Below are 19,983 nucleotides of genomic sequence, written 5' to 3'. Positions count from 1 at the left end.
AGAAAGCAAAATAAAATAAAATAATCTTCTATGATTTTTAATATAATACTTAGGGAAAATTACAAAAAAAGACCTTGGAATTGCAAAAACGCAGATAGAGACCCTTGACAACTTCACTTTGAGTTTTGACAACTTCAAGGCATATTATTCTTGTCAAAACCCAAAGTGAAGTTGTCAAGGGTCCCTATCTGCGTTTTTACAATTCCAAGGTCTTTTTTTGCCATTTCCCCTAATACTTATTTAACTAATTTAATAAAATTAAAAAAGTAATTCAAATTACTTAATTATAAAAAATATGACGTATTTTTTAAAAATATTATAATCATTTTTTTAATATTCTCTCTCTCTTCTATTAATTATGGTTGATGGAGTATCTATAAGGATAATTTAGAAAAAATTGATAAATATGAGAAATAGGTCTTATATTTATATTTAAGACCAAAATCAACTTAATAATTAGATCTTATATTAAAGACTGAAGTAATAATTTTAAGGGAAAAAAACAGCTTCTTGGAGGCCAAAAAAAAACCGTTTGGAACAAAAGAAAGCGCCTTATTTGATTGGAAAAATTACAAATAAAGACTCCAAAATATATAAAATTGTGATTTGGGATCTTAAATTTGAAAAATAGCAAATAAGGACCCGATATTACTTTTGTAAATATGAAATGTGGGTAAAATGTCTGAAATGTCACTCAGCCAAGTTGTGATTTAGTCTACTGAAATTGTCATTCGTTAAAGTGAATTTGTCATTTCTTATAATCAACTCGTCATTTAGCATACTTTCAGTCAAGTTGTGATTTGGTCTACTGAAATTGTCATTAGCTAAAGTGAACTTGTCACTTCTCATAATCAACTTGTTATTTGACTGAGAGGCATTTTAGACATTTCACCAACATTTCATATTTACAAAAATAGGACTGGGTCCTTGTTTGCTATTTTCTAAATTTAAGATCCCAAATTGTAATTTTACATATTCAGAAGTCTTTATTTGCAATCTTTCCTATTTGATTTTGCTTCCCATTTTTTAAGAATGATTTTATAAAAGTGTTTCCCAAAATAAATTTTAAGAATAAAAAACAAAAAAAAAGTCTATTTAGAGGATCATTCTCATAAATCACTCATGGAGGCGATAAAATTTGGTTGTGTATTTGGGCTCTATCCCCGGTCTCCATATCCTTGTAAGCCGATCTCATGGATACATGAATACTTTGGAGAGATTATGCTAGTAGCCACAATCTTTTGCTCGCAAATCTTTTAATGAGCATTTTGCTTTATTTAATAATGCCTCATTTTGATTGAATTTTATGATTTAGGAAGCTAAAATCGGAGTTAATTTTTGTCCAATTCTTTTTCAAAGGGTGCTTCTGTAATTCATGGACCAAAATTTCTCGATCCAATAAGGTTCTCAGGTGCATCGCATAATGGTCTTGCTTTGAATATTTGCTCTTATCTTGAGCTTTTCTTTCACCATAATTGTTTGGGTAAAAGTGAAATTTTAACTTTAATCTTATTTTTCAGGGTGCAATTTTAATCCTGAACTTTTTGGTCACACAATTTTACTCCTATTTTTTTTGGTATAATTTTGTCAGGATAAAATTGCACCTAAAAAATCATATCAAAATTAAAATTGCACATTTACCCTATTTCTTTTCTAGTTTTTCAGCGTATTTCTTTGCTTTCTGGGGTTATCTCCGTGGGACCCTCCTCTTAAACCTGTTATAAGGACATTTTATCTTTATCTTTATAATATAATTGTTTTTATTAAAAAAATCACATTTGAAAACAAATAAAAACCTGTTTTAAACAATTATTCTTAAAACTATAAGTGGAAGAGAACCGCTTGATTCACTTATTTTGTCCAATTGATAGTTTGGTACTAGCATTACTTTTTTATAATATCATATTAATTTATGTATTTTTTTGATAATTTGTATTTAAGAAAAGTATTTTTAATAACAACTATCCAAATACTTTCATTTTATCAAAATTACTTTTTTCATAAAATCTATTCTTTCAAAATCTATTCTCAAAATCACTTCTTCTTTTTTCAAAAACTATTCTCCAAACCATGATTTGAATTTATCCGAAGACCCTCTTAATTCCTATAATATCTTAATAAACTATAAGGATTAAAGGAGTATTTGGGTAACTAAGAAAGCGCTTTTAAAAAACACTTTTTCAAAAACTGAGACAAGCTTGTTTATATATTTACTTTGTATACTGTAAAATCACTTTTAAAATTATAGTTTGATATTCATTCAAATACCTCCTAAGTCACAATATGCAAGTCAAAGTTAAGATACTAAATTGATAATTGAGATAAAATTTAGGGACGAAAAATTATATTATTCTTGTAACAAATAAAAGAAAATGAAAAAATATGTATTATTTTAAAAAAAAGTTAATTGAATACAATTATTAAATTAATTACTTTTTACACTGTTAATTGTTCATGATTTTTTATTCTCTCAAAAGATTGAGATGGTTTAATTTGCAACAAAGATGTCTAATTCATTTCTTCTTTGACGTATTATGTTCATAACTTTCAAATTCGTTTCTCATTTCGTGAAACATTTATTTTGATGTCTAAGTCCCAAGTCTCACCCTCACCCGGTTCAAAGTGGCCTATGTTTTCTCATCCCAAAAAGAAAAAAAAAGTTGCCTATGTTTAGCAACTCGTGGACAAATTGTCATGGAGACAAGCAGTAAAATTTCCCACCAAAAATCTTAGGAATAACATATCAATACTTTTTACAGAATGTTCGGTAGTAGATGGGGCATCATAAAATTAACAAAGATGGCACGCTAATTCTTCAAAGCATTAATAATGAGCAACATTGTGAATACACAGATAGAAGCAGTAATCGCTGGATATATTTGTCTGGACACCTGAATTCTGCTATGATCTAAACTAATGAATATATGTTGTATTTGATAATAACTCATCTGCTCTTTGCATCAACTTTTGATGAAGGACATGTTCCGAAGACCTTGTCCCATAATGAAGAAGTAATGCCGAAGCCTTTATCCTGGACCCGGAAGTGATGATTCATGTGATACTTCTGCAGAATATCCCAGAAAAGATTATTTGATTTCCTCGCTTACCAGATTAAAGTAATTGGCATTGACAATTTATGCTAACTTAGGAGAAATAATACTCTTGCTGACGCATGCTATTAGACATATAGAATCTAGATCGACATTTTAAAAGAAATGAGAGGGGAGCAAAACAATCACACTCTGTGACCGATACCAAAAAAGCCCCCGAGTAAAAAAAAAAAAGAAAGTAATACCTCAACATTTAAAATATCTGGACTCAATATCCCTCCATTTCAAATCGACCAAATTCTCGGAATTGCTTAGAAATCCAACTTTTGATCAGCTCATTATACGTTAGTCTAGACAAAGGTTGGTCTTTTGAAACACAGATTATGCTCAGCAGCATAGTGAATGTAGATATGGTAATATTATGTTAATCCACGGTTAAATAGATAAGTTAGTTTTACCTTGAGATTCCGGGGCACTTCACTCTTTGGCTGACCGTGGTGCAAATAGTAATGCGTGCAATCATAAATCACATAACCCAATAAACCACCTCCAAAAAGTGCAGGAGCCGTTGAGGGAGTGGATATGAGCTTCACCAAGTTCCAGAACTGGCCATGGCAGACAACGAAGTTAAAATCAGCTCATTGAGCCTCCATTTCTAATATGTACAATGTGTAATGTGTTTTAGTATCTCCATAGTCTATATTGACATGCAGACATGCAGCTATTGAACATTGAATATTCATTTTGTAAGATTTCACAATTCCGAGTTTTCTGACCCATTTCAATATAGACTATGGAGTAGAGAAATATAGTATGTTTTCACACGGCCAAAAGGATTTTGTTGTGAATCTAGCGAATTCCGCAAAGCCACTCCAGAAACTCCTATTGGGGACTGAAGTTATAAACATGGACTTGATCTATTCCAGCATAACTACAGAAAAGATCTCTCCATGCCAAAACTAGATATAGAACGATGCTTGAAGAGGCCTTTCACATACTTCTGCTTGAGATATCTTGAGCTCTCGCTTCACTTTTTTTTCTCTAATAAAACGTAGTTTCTTCTATGACGATAATATATTATTCCAAGCAGGAAAAACATCTTTCTTTCTTTTTCCCCTTTGGAAATCTCTAATCGAAGACTTTCATTTTAACTGCAGCACTTGATAGGATTAGCATATATGATCCGTTGCAAGTTCACATAACTCACAAAGCTCCATCTCTTAATGTTTGTGTTCAATTCTTTTCTGAAAAAGACCACAACCCTTTAATTTCTTTACTGTCAAGCACTCCAGCTGCTAGTTTATAGTTATTAAATGTCAACTCCTTTAGGTACTTCCAGTGACTGTTGGTTCTCCAGTAAGCTTTGTTCGTTGGAGAAATTTATCATGAGAATTTGAGAGGATTCTGATAGAAGGAAAGAGGGAAACTCTAGCCAAAATGAAACATAGAAAAAAGGACAACAACTACCTTTAATAAAAGGACAGAAAATTTCACCCAAAAGATTAAGAGAACAGGAAAAATCAGAGACAGGAAATAAGGGCAGGACAATATATTGGTTCCACTTATCAGAAAGGACTCGTGAAAGGTTGAATCCCACCGTTCTCTTGTTTACCATGCAATCAATTATGTTAATGCATTATACAGTATGGATAGGGAATAAAGAGATACCTACCGGCACCAACAATACAGCTGTTGCAGCAGGGGGGAAAACAAGCCTCAAGCCATCCATGGGGTGCTTATGGTGGCAGCCATGAAGAAGATAATGAATTGTATTTCCCCTGAAGCAGGAAAAAGGGGGGGAAAAACCAAAAATTAAATCTTCTAAATAAACTTGCTAAACAACCATGCCCTTAAATTAACATTTTGCGGAAAGACAGAATGAAGTGCGAGAGATGTCTAACCAGTAAGATTTTGTTTTAATGTGGAAAAGAAACCGGTGCAATGTATATTCAAGCAATGTCCATACAAGAATGCCAAGGACAACCAGTACAGAAATGTGAGGGCAAGTAAGACCCATTCGTACAGAGACCAAGATAAACCAGCATACGACTGGCAACCAAATGACTGGAATTGCCCACCAGACTGTGCGGGTCAAGAACTGTTCCAAGTAGAGTACAAAGTCAAGAACATAGCTGTATGTATTCAGCTTAAATTATCATGTACATTACAAGATTGAAAAATCCTTATAAGCACTTATATCTAATTTTAAAAATTCTCCAATCAAAACATGACAAATGTATGGTTCTCAAAAAATAAAATGATGGCCATATTTTTCGCAAACAACCATATAGTTCCCCAGTCAAATCATATCATTGACATACTATTAGAGAACCACGCATTTATCATGTTTTGCCTGAGAAAGAGATGGAAAATATACAAGTAACTGCATAGAAGTCAAGTCCAAGGATTATACCTCCCAAAAATCACTTTCAAAAAAACGAGGGCCTTCCTTGCTCACAATCGGCTGGTGAACCCATTCTTCATAAGCTTCTCCCAGATGTCCAACCTGCAACATTGTATTAAAAATGACTCATGGTCAATTATAGATAAGGATGTTATCCATCAGTCATCTGAAACGAGGTTTAAGGAAACAAAAAATGCATTTAACAATTGATACATGAAATAAAAAGAAGTGTAAATGACAACTGAAATATACTGAAAGATAGGACATGAAAAACATGTCTGGGGACAAGACCCAGAGGGAATGAATCTGTACCTGGAAGACAAGTGGCTTGTTCAAATCAGCTACAAAATCCTGTGCAACCATCTTGGTACTGGATATTCATTATATTGGAAATAAATATATTAGAGAGATATTCATTATATTGGAAATAATAAAAGTATATCATTAGCATAACAAGAAATTACTATTCATTTTATTGATCACGAAACTGTCACCAATGTTGATTGTTTTCATCGTAAGACGGCAGTGAATTCAAACTCACGCAAGCCAAGAGTTAGTAGTGAAATTGTCAAGATGCCGTCTCAAATTCATGGTAATATGGGACACATGGATGCAAACAGAATTATAGAATAACATAATTTGTCAGGTATTAGGGGCTCAAAGAACAGCGATACAATTAGAAAGAAAAGGAGTGTTTCTACCTCGAAGAAAACAAAGAGAATCAGTGAAAAGTAATAAGCATCAATATTTCCAGTGTATTTTAGAATATGAGAAAAGTATTAGTGAACGGTTAAGAAACTTGAAAATTCAGCGACATCAACATCCCCTTTGGATTAATGCTATAGCGAAAAGATAAAAGGGTGGTGATAATAAATCATTTGACGACACATCAGTTCTCTCGTCTGCTAAAAGTGGGGCCACACATATCCTGATCACTTCATGCCACAATTTAAATTCTGTGATTTGTCAAATAATTGTTGCAGAATTCGTAGTGGTTGATAAACGTCACAGAATGCGTCTAGTTTCTAGGGAAACAGTCATTTTTAAAATATTATCTAATCTAAATATAAAATAAAAAATTAACAAATTGCAACATTCATGTTGAAGCAGCTCATCTCAGACTATCTAGAACATATGGGACCCACGCTAGTTGTCCCATAAAACGAATTTCCTCTCCATTTACCCCACTGCCAGACCTATTGAGCTCTTTAACGTTAATAATTAACATCAATGAAAAGAGAATGAATGATTTCACAGGCGTGGCCCCCCCCCCAAAAAAAAAAAAAACAGAGAGAAAAGGAAAGGAAAGGAAAGGCAAGTGAAAAAGAGAAGAATTTTACATACAGTGGGATTCAAGTAGAATCAGGGTTGCTCGGCTCATGTTCAAACTCAAATATAGAAGGAAAATCATATCAGCTCATAGCTTTCAAGAAAAGAGGGAAACTTAACGCAGAACCATGCAGCTAAAAACATTCCGATTCCTAAAGTTCACATATTTTTTGAACTACAAAAACAGAAATTCACCCTCAACGTGACAAGTAAATAGACAGTGCCCCAGTTAAACTTGATAACATTTCAAATTAAGCGACAGGATGAAATGAAAAGGTTGAACTATTCTTTTTTCAAACACGCGTCTCCAAGAGTGGTCGTTGCACATGAACCAGCAGGGAATCTACAATGCAGTTTACCAGCAGATTGCCGCTGCTCTGAAAACACGCATCTGAACCGAAAAAACTCCCAAGAACCCCACCGTTTTCGGGATAGAAGAGAACGCTCAAACAAAAACAAGCACAGATCTATAAATCACAACCAATGGAATTAAGGAAAAAGAAAATGCGAATACAAATAAGAAACTAACCAAGCAGAAGAGAATTGGAAAAGATTGGAATCTATGAATGGGAGACGAACGAATACTGTGGCAGGCGCAGTCGAGCGCCCCCTGTATTGCGAGATGGGAAGAGCACATGATTGATAGATAGAGAAGAGAGGGGTAATAATAACGGAAGGAGGAAATCTGGGCCGTTCATTGGAATGGAATCTGGAGTTGGGTTGTAACTGTGAACAGGCTGGCTCATTCGTTATACAGGAGCATCGGAGGGATGACGTGGCGACATGTGATTGGTCATGATATTACAAACGAGCATGTAATTCCTGCCCTTTCCCTTCCTAACAGTCAAGCCCCTCCACAGGAGATGCCCAGATGGATTCCCACGCTTTGCCAGGGGAGGATCTGTTTGGAGTAGCTTATAAATAATTTTCAATTGTAATTTATAAAATAAAATATAAATATGTTAGAAGAATTTTGTCTCGATCTTCGTAAAATATGTTTATAAGGAATTTTGTATGCTCCCAGGCTCGAAATATTGGTGCTAATATTTGCCCACGGACTTTTGGATCAGGAAAAAAAACAATTCACCGGCTGCCTTTGGTGGAAGATCCATATCATTTATAAATATTCCACGTGAAATTAGGAAATCATATTGCTTTCTTGTATTTTGATTAATTAATTAACCGTATTTAAAGTTGCAACTGAATGCCTCTAATTTGAGAGTTAATGGCATTAATTCCATTTTTTGAAAACAAATTTCTTCCCCGTATGACATGTCTCCAAAAATGAATGGTGAATTTCATTATTTCACAAGGTAGTATGGATGCTAAAATAATAAATGGGTGAATGAAACTCTCTTGAATTTTCAATGCAAAATCTACTTGGGTAATTAATTTATGTGCATCAAGAAAGTTAAATAAATTAATTGATTATAATAAGTATGACATAGTCTTTCTAAAATAGTCTTGGGTAGCATTAGATTTATTTAGTAAGTTAAAAAAATTAAATAAATTAATTAATTATAATAAATATGATCTGATCTCTCTAAGATATTCCAAGATAACATCAAATTATATATCAATTTATAAATCAGATAGATTATAATCTAAAGAAAAATGATCAACATAAAAAATATAAGTATTGGGATATTATATTTAGGACTAAAAATATAAGCATTAGCATCTTACCTTTGTGTTCCACGAGGCTTTCAATGCCATTGGCGTATTTATATGTGTATTGTTTTAATGTAATAGCATATGACGAAGGCAGGGGGTGAGCAGTTAACGTTGAGAACCTGTATTTAGATTGGGGTTATCGTTTATTTCCGATTTCTTTAATGAATAAAAACATGACTTCTTTTAACATTACAAATATTCCATAGGAGCTCCTCTTACGGCCAAAAAAAGAAGAAGAAGAAGCTTTTGATTCAGTTTTAAGCGGGTCGGGGCGAATGATTGGGTTAAATATGAATAGGTCATCAGCTCATTTTGTATTTTGCGTAGGCGCGATGGATTCGCCGATTCGCTCTTAACTATTCATGTATGATGTCCAAAACGTGGATGCGGAATCTTTCTGGGGCCCATGATGGAGATGTCATCATGAGTTGATTATTATGTAAGTACGTGCCATGTTTGCTTTTGCCCGTTGCACCCGGGGCCACTGCTTGTCCTCTCCCTTCTCTCTGAAATATTGCGTCTGGTTATAAATATAAAAATTAACTAATTTAAATATATTAAAAAAATAAGTTAAATTAGTTATTTATAATAAATAAGTGTTTTTTTAAAAATATTCTTACTAATCAAATTTATCCGTTAGAACTACTATTATTAGAAAAACTATCTTGGAAAAAAATGAATAAATATGAGAGACAAAATAAATTAAGATCTTACATTTAGGATCAAAATAAAAGTCAGATAAGATTTTATATTAAGGATCGAAAGTAATATCTCCTTTTTCTTTCCAACAAAAAAAAATCTTCATTATGAATGTCCATAATTCCAACAATTTAATAGTTAAAGTTCTTCTTTCGGAAATATTATAAATATTTAAAGAGATCGGTTATAACAGGGGGAATAAAAACGCGAAATCACTCATTCTTTAGATGTGTGTGTGTATTTATAGAAATCACTCAATCAATATTTATATTTAATTTATTTAAAATGAATTGAAACTTATAACAAATTTATTATTTGTGATTTCACCTCTTTGAATTCCTAACATAGACAAGTTGCTCTGAAAATTGAGAAGAAAATTCTACATGATTATAAAGCAGCTCGTTTGTATCAGGAGAGGTGCCCCCCGGGCCCCCCACCGGGAGGGACTTCTTTGAAATTAAGAATTCAAATGGAAAAACAAAAACCTTGCATGCTTGTGAATTGTGATGCCATATATTCCTCTATTCTAATTTATAAAGCAGTTTCAACATGTTTTACACAGTTTAGAAAAAATTTTAAACTACATTACCTCTTCATAAAAATATAACAACTTTCTAACTTTATCCCTATTTAATATATATATCTTTTACAAAAAAAACTATCTATATTAAAATATATGAAAGACAAAATAGTACTACCTCCGGTCCTTAATATAAAACCATGTTTGACTTTTATTTTGGTCTTAAATATAAAACCCCAATCCATTTTGTCTCTCATATTTACTCAATTTTTTTCAAGATAGTCCTTTTAATAATTATAGTTATAGACTTATAGTCAATACACTTGATTAGCAAGGATATTTTAGTAAAGATAACACCTATTTAGGATAAATAACTAACTCAACTTACTTCCTTAATTTCCTCAAATTAGTTAACTGGCTCTTATAATTAGAACCGGAGGTAGTATATTCATACTAAAAATTTAATAAAATAACTTATAAATAAGATTAAAAAAAATCTTCTCTCACTACGTTACAAATAGAAATAGAAAAGTATCATGACAGTGCTTGGAATGAGTTTCCTAGGATAGAATGGGCCTCATTCATCACAACTTGGGCCATGTTCCCACCACAAACATATCCCTCACCAGCTTCAACGAGCTCAAAGGGGGGGGGGGCTCGCAAAAGTCCGGACTGAAAGGAATTAATGACTGAAGTACTACGTCTGGTCCTTATTATAAGATTATATTTAACTTTTTGTTTAGTCTTAATTATAAGACCCCAATCCATTTTATCTCCCATATTTATACATTTTTTTTCAAGATAATCCTTCTAATAATGATAGTTCTAGCCAATATATTTAATTAGCAAGGATATTTTAGGAATAACAACACTTATTTATTACAAATAATTAATTTAACTTACTTCCTTAATCTCCTCAAATAAGTCAACTGGGTCTTATAATTAGAACCGGAGGTAGTATCTTGTTTGGATCTATATTTGCAAAAATGATTTCTAGCTAGACTAATTTTTCTAAACTGGAGTTAAAAAAATCAATTAGTGTGGTGTGATTTATGTCCGAATATACTTTCATAAAAATGTTAATATGAGAAGAACTTATTTGGAAGATATATCAAAAATTTTAAAATGCTTAAATATGAAGAAAAATCAAAAGCTAGAAACTAGACGTTAGAAACATTGCTTCACTTTTAAAGTACTCCTTTTGTCCTATTTATACAGTAGAGAAAGAAGATATTTTTTAGTCCTATTATAAGACACTAAAAGAAAAATTTTTGTATGGATATACAATTTTACCCTCTATTTATTATTGTGTTGACTTTATTTATATGAAGTATAATGCATGTTAAATAGGGCTAAAGTTGAAAAGTTGTTGAATTTTAAATTAGAATTAATGAAGTTTAAGATTTTTTTCTTTACCTGTGTGAAATATGTTGGAAGTGACTTATAAATAGAACAAAAAATAGCTGCAAGCTTAGAGTTTGGCATCACTTTTAAAATTATTTATAAGCTTTTAAAATTATATAAGTAGAGATAAAAAAAATTTTAACATATTTATTTTATATTTCATAAATCATGATTGAAATGCTACTTTTAAATCATTTCAAATTGAGTCTAGAGCATTACCTATGATGAAATACTACTGCTGTTAGATATTATATAACATTGAAAAATGGTCCACCACTATAACTAGTAGCCCAGTCCAATCTTGAATTACTCAATTATGACTCGACGGAGATAATTAGATACTACTTCCGATCCTTAATATAAGATCCTGTTTGACTTTTATTTTGGTCCTAAATATAAGACCTTAATCCACTTTGTCTTTCATATTTATACATTTTTTTTCCAAAGTAGCCCTTCTAACAATAATAGTCCCAGTCAATACACTTGATTAGTAAGAATATTTTAGAAAAGACGATACCTATTTAGGATAAATAACTAACTCAACTTATTTTCTTAATCTCCTCAAATTAGTCAACTGGCTCTTATAATTAGGATCGGAGGTAGTACAATCCTAGTCTTGATGGTTGAGCTTAATTTGGTGTGCGTGTGTGTGTATGTGGTCAAGTTTAGTTTCTTGGGCGTTAAGGATCAACTTTCAGAGTTGAGTGTTACATTATATGCATCGTTCCCTTTATTTTTGAGACCCCTCCATAGATTTTGTTGGATACCTATCTTCCAGTCATTGTCGCATAAAGTTCCTCATCGCACTCCCTTGTCCCTCCTTTATTATTTGTCTCTATATCACTTAACGCTTAAGATTTTTTCTATCTTCTATACAAACAAAGCATCTACAAACCCCACAACAAACGGTGGCACTCACTTAAGTTCTTTCAAACAAATAAAATTTTTATTTCTTAATATAAGACCTAGTTAACTGACTTGAAGAAGTTAAAAAAATTAGTTAAACTAATTATTTGAAGTAAATAATGTCGTTTTTTGAAATATTATTACAGATCATGTGTGTTTGAATTACTCATTTATAGTAATTTCTCAACATATGCAACTATTACAAGATTACTTATAAGACAAAATAGATAAATATTGAAAAGAAATGAATTGGAGTCTTATATTCAAAACTAAATTGAATATCAAACTAGTTCTTATATGAATGATCACTATATAATATTTACATATATTAAAAAAAATCATTTCAATTAATGCCACATTAATTAATTATTATAAAGCATATTTACATATCCAATGCAACGTTTGCATCTAAATTTACGAAGTATAGGTTTTGCTTTACCGTGACCATAAAAAGGTGATTTCCAACTTCAATAATGTCCTTATTTTCAGTTATTTTGATTTCGATTGGAATGAGAATTTAATTTAGTTTTGGTTTTAAAAAGGTTTCGAACTTTACTGTGTCAAATCACGAGGGAATATTTTTTCCCCCTCTCTTTTTAGTGTGGATTAAGAAGACTCAGATTCTTACGAGTGCTTTATAAGGGTACTAGTTTATTTTTCAAAAAGGATAAAAGATGGGTTACTTTCGCCGTTATGGATGGATATGAAAGAGCCACAAGTCAAGAGAATTAAAATATGAAAGCGATGGAAAGCAGGGATATATCAATAACCGAGATAGTAGCTAGATTATATTCCTTCTTAAAGTTAAAAGTATAAAAAAAAAAAGAAGCTAATCACCAAATTATAGAAGGCTCTAGGCTTTGTGAAATCGTATGGTTCGATGAAGAAAAAAAAAGGGTGGTTGTATACTTCTCAAAAAGAATTTCCATGAAATTATAAAAAAAATGCATATTATAGAAAACTACCACATCTGATATTTAATATAAGAATCAAATAATTAATTTATGAATGTTAAAAAATCAGTTAAATTAGTTATTTATAATAAATAGATTTTATTTTTTCTAAACTAACTTTGTTAATTACTTGTATTAGAATTATCTCTTAATGAAAACTTCTTAATATATGTAATTATTATAAAAATTACTTGAGTTAAAATAAATAAGTATTATAAATAAAATAAATTAAAATTTTATATTTAAAAACAAATTAAATTTTTAACTAATTTTTTATATCAAAGATGGAAACACATGTTAGCCAATGACTGACAAAGTCTTGCAATTTCCATGTCCCTCTAGTTTGCGATCCAAATGTCAGCAGCAAAACTCTAGAAGGTTTCTGGGGACATGTGACGTGGTCATCCCATGTAAAGCCATGTGTGCCAAGGGAGATAAATAAGGTAGAATCAAACTGCAAAACACTATCAATGTGGCTTTATGCTAATGGTTTAATTAAAACGTTTAAATTCAAGAAATTTATATGCGACTCATCATCTCTTGAAAGAATAATAGTTTTTTTTTTTAACACAGGTATCTTCCTGTTGAGACAATCATATTTAAGATATTGTTAGATATTTAATGTTAATAATTTTTTTAAGAAGAATTTAAATCTTGGTTCGTCATGTTGTCTGTAACTAAACATTTTGCTAGAGCTAACACATTGATAAAGAATAATAGTTGTATTCTTCATAACTTAAGCACATGATATTATTTAATACAAATTTTATATGGGCGTTGATACATATTGATATACTGAATGCCAAAAAAAAAAAAGATAGAGAAAATTTGTTAAAGATAGTTCAAATATGACGGCAAGAGATAGAAGCAAGTATTCACTGCGGTCGGCGGTAATCCATACAAATTATAATTTGACTGCAGGATTCATACTAAAAGTTAAATTTAAGATACTATCAAATCAAAACTTTGGGATTTTGATTTAGGGTTGGTTTTTATTCATATATATTAGCTATTAGGTTCAGCCTAAAAAAAAAAAAAGGAAAAAGGAAGGAGTGGGGCTTTGATAGTTAAATAGATATATTTTTAATATCTTTCTCTCAGCCTGATTACATTTTTTACCATCATTCATGATAAATACTAGCTTTCATGATGAGTTCTTCAATATAATTTTCTCTGAATTTTATAAATAATATTGAAAAGTTTATTTGCATGTATTTTGTCGCAAAATAAAAGGCGAGAGATATTCGTTGTCTTTTGATGCAGAATTGCCATTTGCAATCTTCCCTCCAATGGGTTCAATCCCAAATCTAAATCTCTGTTGAGGATATATAATTTTCGTTTTAGTGTATTTATATTCATGGAAGATAAATCCAATATTGTACTTTTTTTTCCCATGTATGTACGATGTAGTAACAGTCTGTCTCTTGTGGTGCATCAATAGAGTGGCCTGCTGTCTTGTTTATTTATTTATTTTCCGTATCATCATCAATGTATATATCTCTCAGCTCTAATTTTTCAGCCACATGAAGAAAGAAAAAGGAAAAAAAAATTGCGATAAAAAACTTAAAAATTATAAAATTGTAATATGACTTTTTGAATTAATAAAATTGCAGTCAGAGACGATATCTTAAATATGAATTACAAAATGTTGCTTAAAAGACAAAAAATCCTTCTATGAATTTGAAAAATAAAATCATTGTTCTTCTCCTCTTTCACCATGAAACAGAACGACGACATTGGGTCTTCCTCTCCCTTCCTTGCGTCGCTCTCATACCCAAGAAGAAGAGAAGGATCAGGGCAGCAGCGACGCTCCTTGGGTTTTTCTCCGACTGCTCCCAATGGCATTTTCTCTGTCCGGCTTCAGCAATGGTGCCGAGCTTTCCTTTCCTTCATGCATGGTGGCTGCTATGAAGAAGAAGAACAAGACAACAAGGGAGAGAGAGAAGGAAATAAATAGTGATCTATTAGAGAAAGGGAGAGAGAAATATTTCTCTTATGAACTTGATTCCTAGTTAGCTGAGGAAATAAGCTACGACCTGTTATGTCATGGCATTGATTTGATGCTTCATTCCTAAGGTTCTTCCATTAGTCACAGTAGCTGAAAAGGGTGAGTTCTCCACAAAGATGAAATTGGTGAGTTCACGTTACAATGAGGATTAATGTATGCATCTATATAGAAGGATGAAATCAACCTCATGGTGATGGGTAAAAAGAAAACACTAGTATATGAATCTACACCAAGAGAGCCGCTGATCTGAAGAGAGTTGATTGCGATTCTGAATAAATCCAATTCAAGTGAAGGAAAAGTTTATTTTATTCTTTTCTGCCATGCCGCTGTCAAATAACAAGAGTGATAAGTCAAATAATATGTATGGTAAGCAAAATAATAAGCTTGTGGCTGGGTTTATAATGAAATTTTCATGAAAAGTTATTATTATTTTTACATTTCATAATAAATAATAACAGCGGTAAGCCAAATGATAATAAAAACAAGCGAAATAGTAATTCTGTGATTGGGTTTCTTATAAAATTAAGTTTCATAAAAAAATTGTTATTATTTTCAAATTTTATTGCTAAATGACAAGAGTAGTAAGCCAAATAACAAGAGCGATAAACGAAGACAAAATGACAAGAGTGATAGGCTAAATAACAAATTTGATAAGCGAAATTACAAGTCTGTGATTGAGTTTCTGATTAATTTTAGAACATTAAATAAATCTATATTATTACCATTTAGAATTTATAAATACAAAATGTTAACATTATTTTGCTCATAAACAAAAGACTAAAATTTCTAGATCATCATGTCATCTTACTGCTATCATAGTAACAAGTCTGTGGTTACAATATTACCAAGTAAAATTACAACAATTATAAGTCAAATAACAAAAAATTAGAGATACTTTGGCAGCAACCAGTTTTTGCAAGATTCAGTGATAAGTGCACCTCAAGCTCACCATAAACCTCCTTTAACTAACATTTTCCATCATCAACTTCATCTCTCATTCTTTCTCATGGTATAACCCAAAGAATTAACAAATTTGTTAAGTACTTGGGAATAATAAGTTGAATAAGACGAATTTACAAGTTTTGTATGAAAAATAATAAGTTTATAATTAAAAATAACAAGTTTGATGAGTTGTTAGAAATACCAAGTTGAGTATAACGAATTAACAAGTTTTGTATAGGAAATAACAAGTTTGTTAAATAGTTAGAAATAATAAGTTGAATATGATGAATTGATAAATTTTATATAAGAAATAACAAGTTTGGTAAGTAATTAGAAATAAAAAATTGAGTATGACAAATTGATAAATTTTGTACAAAAAAACGATGAGTTCATAATTGGAAGTAACAAGTTAAAATGAGTGAAGTAACATGACAACAAGATTTTTATTTAAAATAACAAGTGTAGAATAATGAATTAATAAGTTTTACAATAAGAAATAACAGGTTTGAAATAGAAAATTACAAGCCTACAAACAAACTATTATAAGTTGCTCTTTTTGGCCCCTTTTCCCTTTGTCGTTTCTGACCGGCTGGTTTTACTTTGGGCAATTATATTTGGTTTAATGCCTCCAGGGAAAATGTAGTAGAGAAATGACGTTAAGAGCAAATTAAAGGCGGCAAAATTGGATTGTTATTTGTAAAATGCGGCAGGCGAGAGCTGCAAATACGAATATGTTGTTGTTATTAATTAAACATCTCTATATGTAACTTCCCAAACTTCACTGGGTCGTTGGCGCTCAGAAAGCTCTCCCAAAACTCCTTAACTGGCAGCACTCGATTGCTACTCCTGTTAAGGTAAGTCTCGGTGGGCCACGCTTTGATTTTTTCGAACCACAACCTTTCTCGTCTAGCAAACCTCTTCATTCTTACATTGCCAGGTCCAGCATGAGATGCTAATGTTGATTTGTCGTTACGAAAGATCCTACCTTTTTTCCTTCTACTCGTATTTAAGGAGAAGGAAGAGGAGAAGCAGTGAGGAGAAGGACAGAGAGAGGGAGAGGGAGAAAAGGATGAAAGAGAGGGAGATGAGGTGAAAAAAGAGAAGGAAAAAACACAAGGGTATTTAAGTCTTTTTCTAATATTTTATAATTCATATTTAAGGCCTGCTCTTTGATAATAATTTTGTGAATTAAAACATTCAAATTGCAATTTTATATTTTTCAAGGTCTTTTTTTTTTACAATTTTTTCAAAAAAATATTTATAAATAATTCAAGTTTTTCTTAAAAAAGGCTAAATATTGACAATGTTAATGAAAGGATAATTCATCTCGGTTCACGGTGATCCTTTTAACGCCCCCCCCCCCCCAAAAAAGAAAAAAGAAAAAAAGCAAAAAGTCTACGATGATCCCAGAAAGAGACTGTTTACAAGTTCAGATCAACAAAAAATTGTCAGCTTTGAAAGGCGAGAAAGAGATTTCCTATTGCAATGGACAACAACACTTTAAGATCCTCTTTAATTTCAGGGGGGAAATTGATCCCTCCCACTGTGATTTGCATCTATGAACTTGTATTCCAATAAGGTACAACCAATCAAAATGGCTTATCAACAATTCCATGGATGAGCATCATCCAGATTGGAAAGCAGGATATATAACCGCTAACAAATGAAAGCTGTTAAGGAGAGAAAAATCTGTGAGCAAGAACTCAGTTTTCTATGGAGATATTAGTTCACAAGACTTGACAAGATGCACATTCAGTGATCTTCCTCGAGATTTAAGTATCTTTAGCATAAACATCCATGTCACAGCAAATAAAAATGCAACGAAGCGACCCACTACTAGCCCAGCAAGAGCAACTCCCAACAACATTAGAGCCCCTGATGATTCTGAGCTCCCACCTCTATCAATTCTCTCTTGTTCTTGTTCTTGTATATTACCCTCACCTTCCTCTCCCTTCCGATAGGAACCAGTGACTCCGAAATCAACCTCCTCATCTTCAATGCACTCTGGCTTGCTCCAAATATCTTGTTCTTCAATACCTTCTCCCCCCTCTTCTTCTATCTCAGAGATTGCTAATTCATCTAATTCCACTGAACTTGGAACTTCACCGCCTGACTCTGCTTCCTTCTCTTTGCTTAGCTTTTCTATTTCTTCCCTATCTTTGGTTCTCTTTTTCTTCTTCAAACCTCGAAGCTTCTTCGGCACAAGGCTCTTCGCTATCTTGGATTTTAGTCTGCCACTTCTTTTACTCTTGGTTTTATCTTGCGTAATTTCACAAAATGCCTCCTCAATTTCTGAACCAACTCCTTTCTTGTCTTCATAGAAGGAATTTAGTGCAGATCCCAGAAAACAAATCTCTTCACGACGATTTTCAGTCCCAATTTCGCTCTTGGCTTCCACAATTTCAATCTCATCCACTGACGGAGAACCGGAGCTCAACGGAACTTCAATCTTTTCACGAACAAGTGATGGTGGCTCTGAACCTTCATAACTCTGCCTATTCCCCATCACCGACACAGGATTTTGAAACCAATTACAAATAGAAATCCTCTGGGCGAAATATTTGAACGCCATGTTTGCGTCGGAGCAAGGTCTAGACCAGGAAACGAAATGTTTCCCAGCAAATTCAAGCAACAGAAGCACAAATGCGGATATTGTGATCCCGAAGGTAAGCTTCTTCACACTCAGAATCACAGCCAGCACCACAAGCATCTTCAAGACTGCGGCAATTATCTTGTTCGGATCCGAATTCGATCCGCCACTGCACTCACCTAACCGGTCACGGACCTGCTCCGAACCCGGGACCCCATCCTCTCCATTTCCCACCAACCGCTTCGAAGTGGAGGCCTCCGGACAAATCGGGTCCGCACGAGGAAGGACGCAGCCACTCAAATCGGCCGGTCCCGGCGGTGGCGGATCATGGATTTCGTGAGGAGGGCGTTTCCAGGGCTTGGGCTTCTGGAAGCGGCTGCGGTTCTTGACGAAGAGGTCGATGAGGGAGGTGGGGAAGCCGGTCTGGACGACGAGAGAGGAACCGCGCTTGGGAGAGTGAAGATCGGCGACGAAATTGGACAATCGGGCGACCTTCTTTTTCTTCCAGGGAAACGGCATGGTCGTCTTTTCTGTGTCGGCTGCAATTTCACAAGGAAGAAAGAAACACAGAGAACACCGAAAGAGTTGAGAGGGATTGAAGGAAGATGAAGATGGAATGGAATGGGAGGGTATATAGGAGGAAGAAAGAGCAGAGAGTTGGCGAGGTGGGGAGGAGAAAATGGGAAAATGATGGAAACGTGAAGAAAGAGAAGGGAGGGAGAAGTGGCCGAGAAAGTAAAATTATGGTTTTATTGCAGGAGACGCAGTTTCTACTTTTAAAGGCAGCGTAGGTTTAGGTGAGGAGAGAGGAAAAGGGGCAGTATACAGAAAGGGGAAAGGTGATGTAAAAACGTTGTTCAGTTTCAATTTCAGTTGAGATGGAGAAGGCAGCCCTTTTTTTGTTTGGGATAATTTCGATGCTTTCAAGTAAGTTTGTTTCAGTGTTTGTTAATCACTTACGAATTCATTCAACGATAAGATTTTCATCAGAGTCTCCCCTCTGTGACACCATCCCGATCGAGGGCGTGCATGTGAACACGTTTGTTTCTGATGTTGTCGTAAAAAGAAACTTTTAAAATTCACTAGAATTTCTTTTGCGGGAGCGGGGTTAAATCCGTAGACAACACATTGCTGAGAGAAAACAAATACTACCTCCGATTTTTAATATAACATTTTGTTTAATTTTTATTTTGGTTCTAAATATAAGATTTAAATTTATTTTATCTCTCATATTTATATATTTTTTTCTAACGTAGTTATTTTAACAATTGTAGTTTTAACCAGTACATTTAATGAGTAAAGATATTTTAAGAAAGATAATACCTATTTGTTACAAATAACTAACTTAACTTCTTTCCTTAACATTCTCAAATTAGTCAACTATCTTTTATAATTAGGACCGAAGGTAGTACTAGAATGAATATGTTGGGTTCAGAATTTATGATTAAGTAATGAACATATATAGGGGGGAAATTATCTATGTAAATAGTTTGTTCGGGACATG

General features: G+C 32.9%; 2 protein-coding genes across 3 annotated transcripts; both read right to left on the bottom strand.

The window, feature by feature from the left end:
- Window positions 1–2,713: 2,713 nt before the first annotated feature.
- LOC114718277 (dihydroceramide fatty acyl 2-hydroxylase FAH1) lies at window positions 2,714–7,546 on the bottom strand. Of its 2 annotated transcripts, none has more exons than XM_028903553.1 (7): window positions 7,313–7,546; window positions 5,767–5,824; window positions 5,464–5,556; window positions 4,952–5,148; window positions 4,723–4,828; window positions 3,509–3,655; window positions 2,714–3,064 (listed from the first exon to the last, which is right to left on the bottom strand). In XM_028903553.1, the coding sequence occupies exons 2-7, from the start codon at window positions 5,815–5,817 to the stop codon at window positions 2,945–2,947; spliced, it is 714 nt and encodes a 237-aa protein (XP_028759386.1). In that variant the 5' UTR covers window positions 5,818–5,824; window positions 7,313–7,546; the 3' UTR covers window positions 2,714–2,944. The 2 variants fall into 2 exon arrangements, with proteins under 2 accessions (XP_028759386.1, XP_028759387.1); XM_028903554.1 differs by lacking the exon at window positions 7,313–7,546 and adding an exon at window positions 5,919–7,287.
- A 9,791-nt stretch (window positions 7,547–17,337) lies between these two features.
- On the bottom strand, window positions 17,338–19,349 carry LOC114718279 (uncharacterized). The gene has a single exon (XM_028903556.1). The coding sequence runs from the start codon at window positions 18,996–18,998 to the stop codon at window positions 17,601–17,603; it is 1,398 nt and encodes a 465-aa protein (XP_028759389.1). The 5' UTR covers window positions 18,999–19,349; the 3' UTR covers window positions 17,338–17,600.
- Between the last annotated feature and the right edge of the window lie 634 nt (window positions 19,350–19,983).

The sequence above is a fragment of the Neltuma alba genome, unplaced genomic scaffold (assembly GCF_004799145.2).
Source record: "Neltuma alba isolate B1F8T4 unplaced genomic scaffold, ASM479914v2 tig00011824_pilon, whole genome shotgun sequence".
Lineage (NCBI taxonomy): Eukaryota > Viridiplantae > Streptophyta > Magnoliopsida > Fabales > Fabaceae > Neltuma > Neltuma alba.
This window is presented reverse-complemented; position numbering and strand designations above follow the sequence as displayed.

Coding starts and splice junctions, on each gene's coding strand:
- LOC114718277 (XM_028903553.1), bottom strand. CDS start 5,817: ATGGTTGCACAGGATTTTGTAGCTGATTTGAACAAGCCACTTGTCTTC. Junction 5,557..5,766: donor ACAAGCCACTTGTCTTCCAG/GTACAGATTCAT, acceptor ACAATGTTGCAG/GTTGGACATCTGGGAGAAGC. Junction 3,656..4,722: donor CAGCTGTATTGTTGGTGCCG/GTAGGTATCTCT, acceptor TGCCATGGCCAG/TTCTGGAACTTGGTGAAGCT.
- LOC114718279 (XM_028903556.1), bottom strand. CDS start 18,998: ATGCCGTTTCCCTGGAAGAAAAAGAAGGTCGCCCGATTGTCCAATTTC.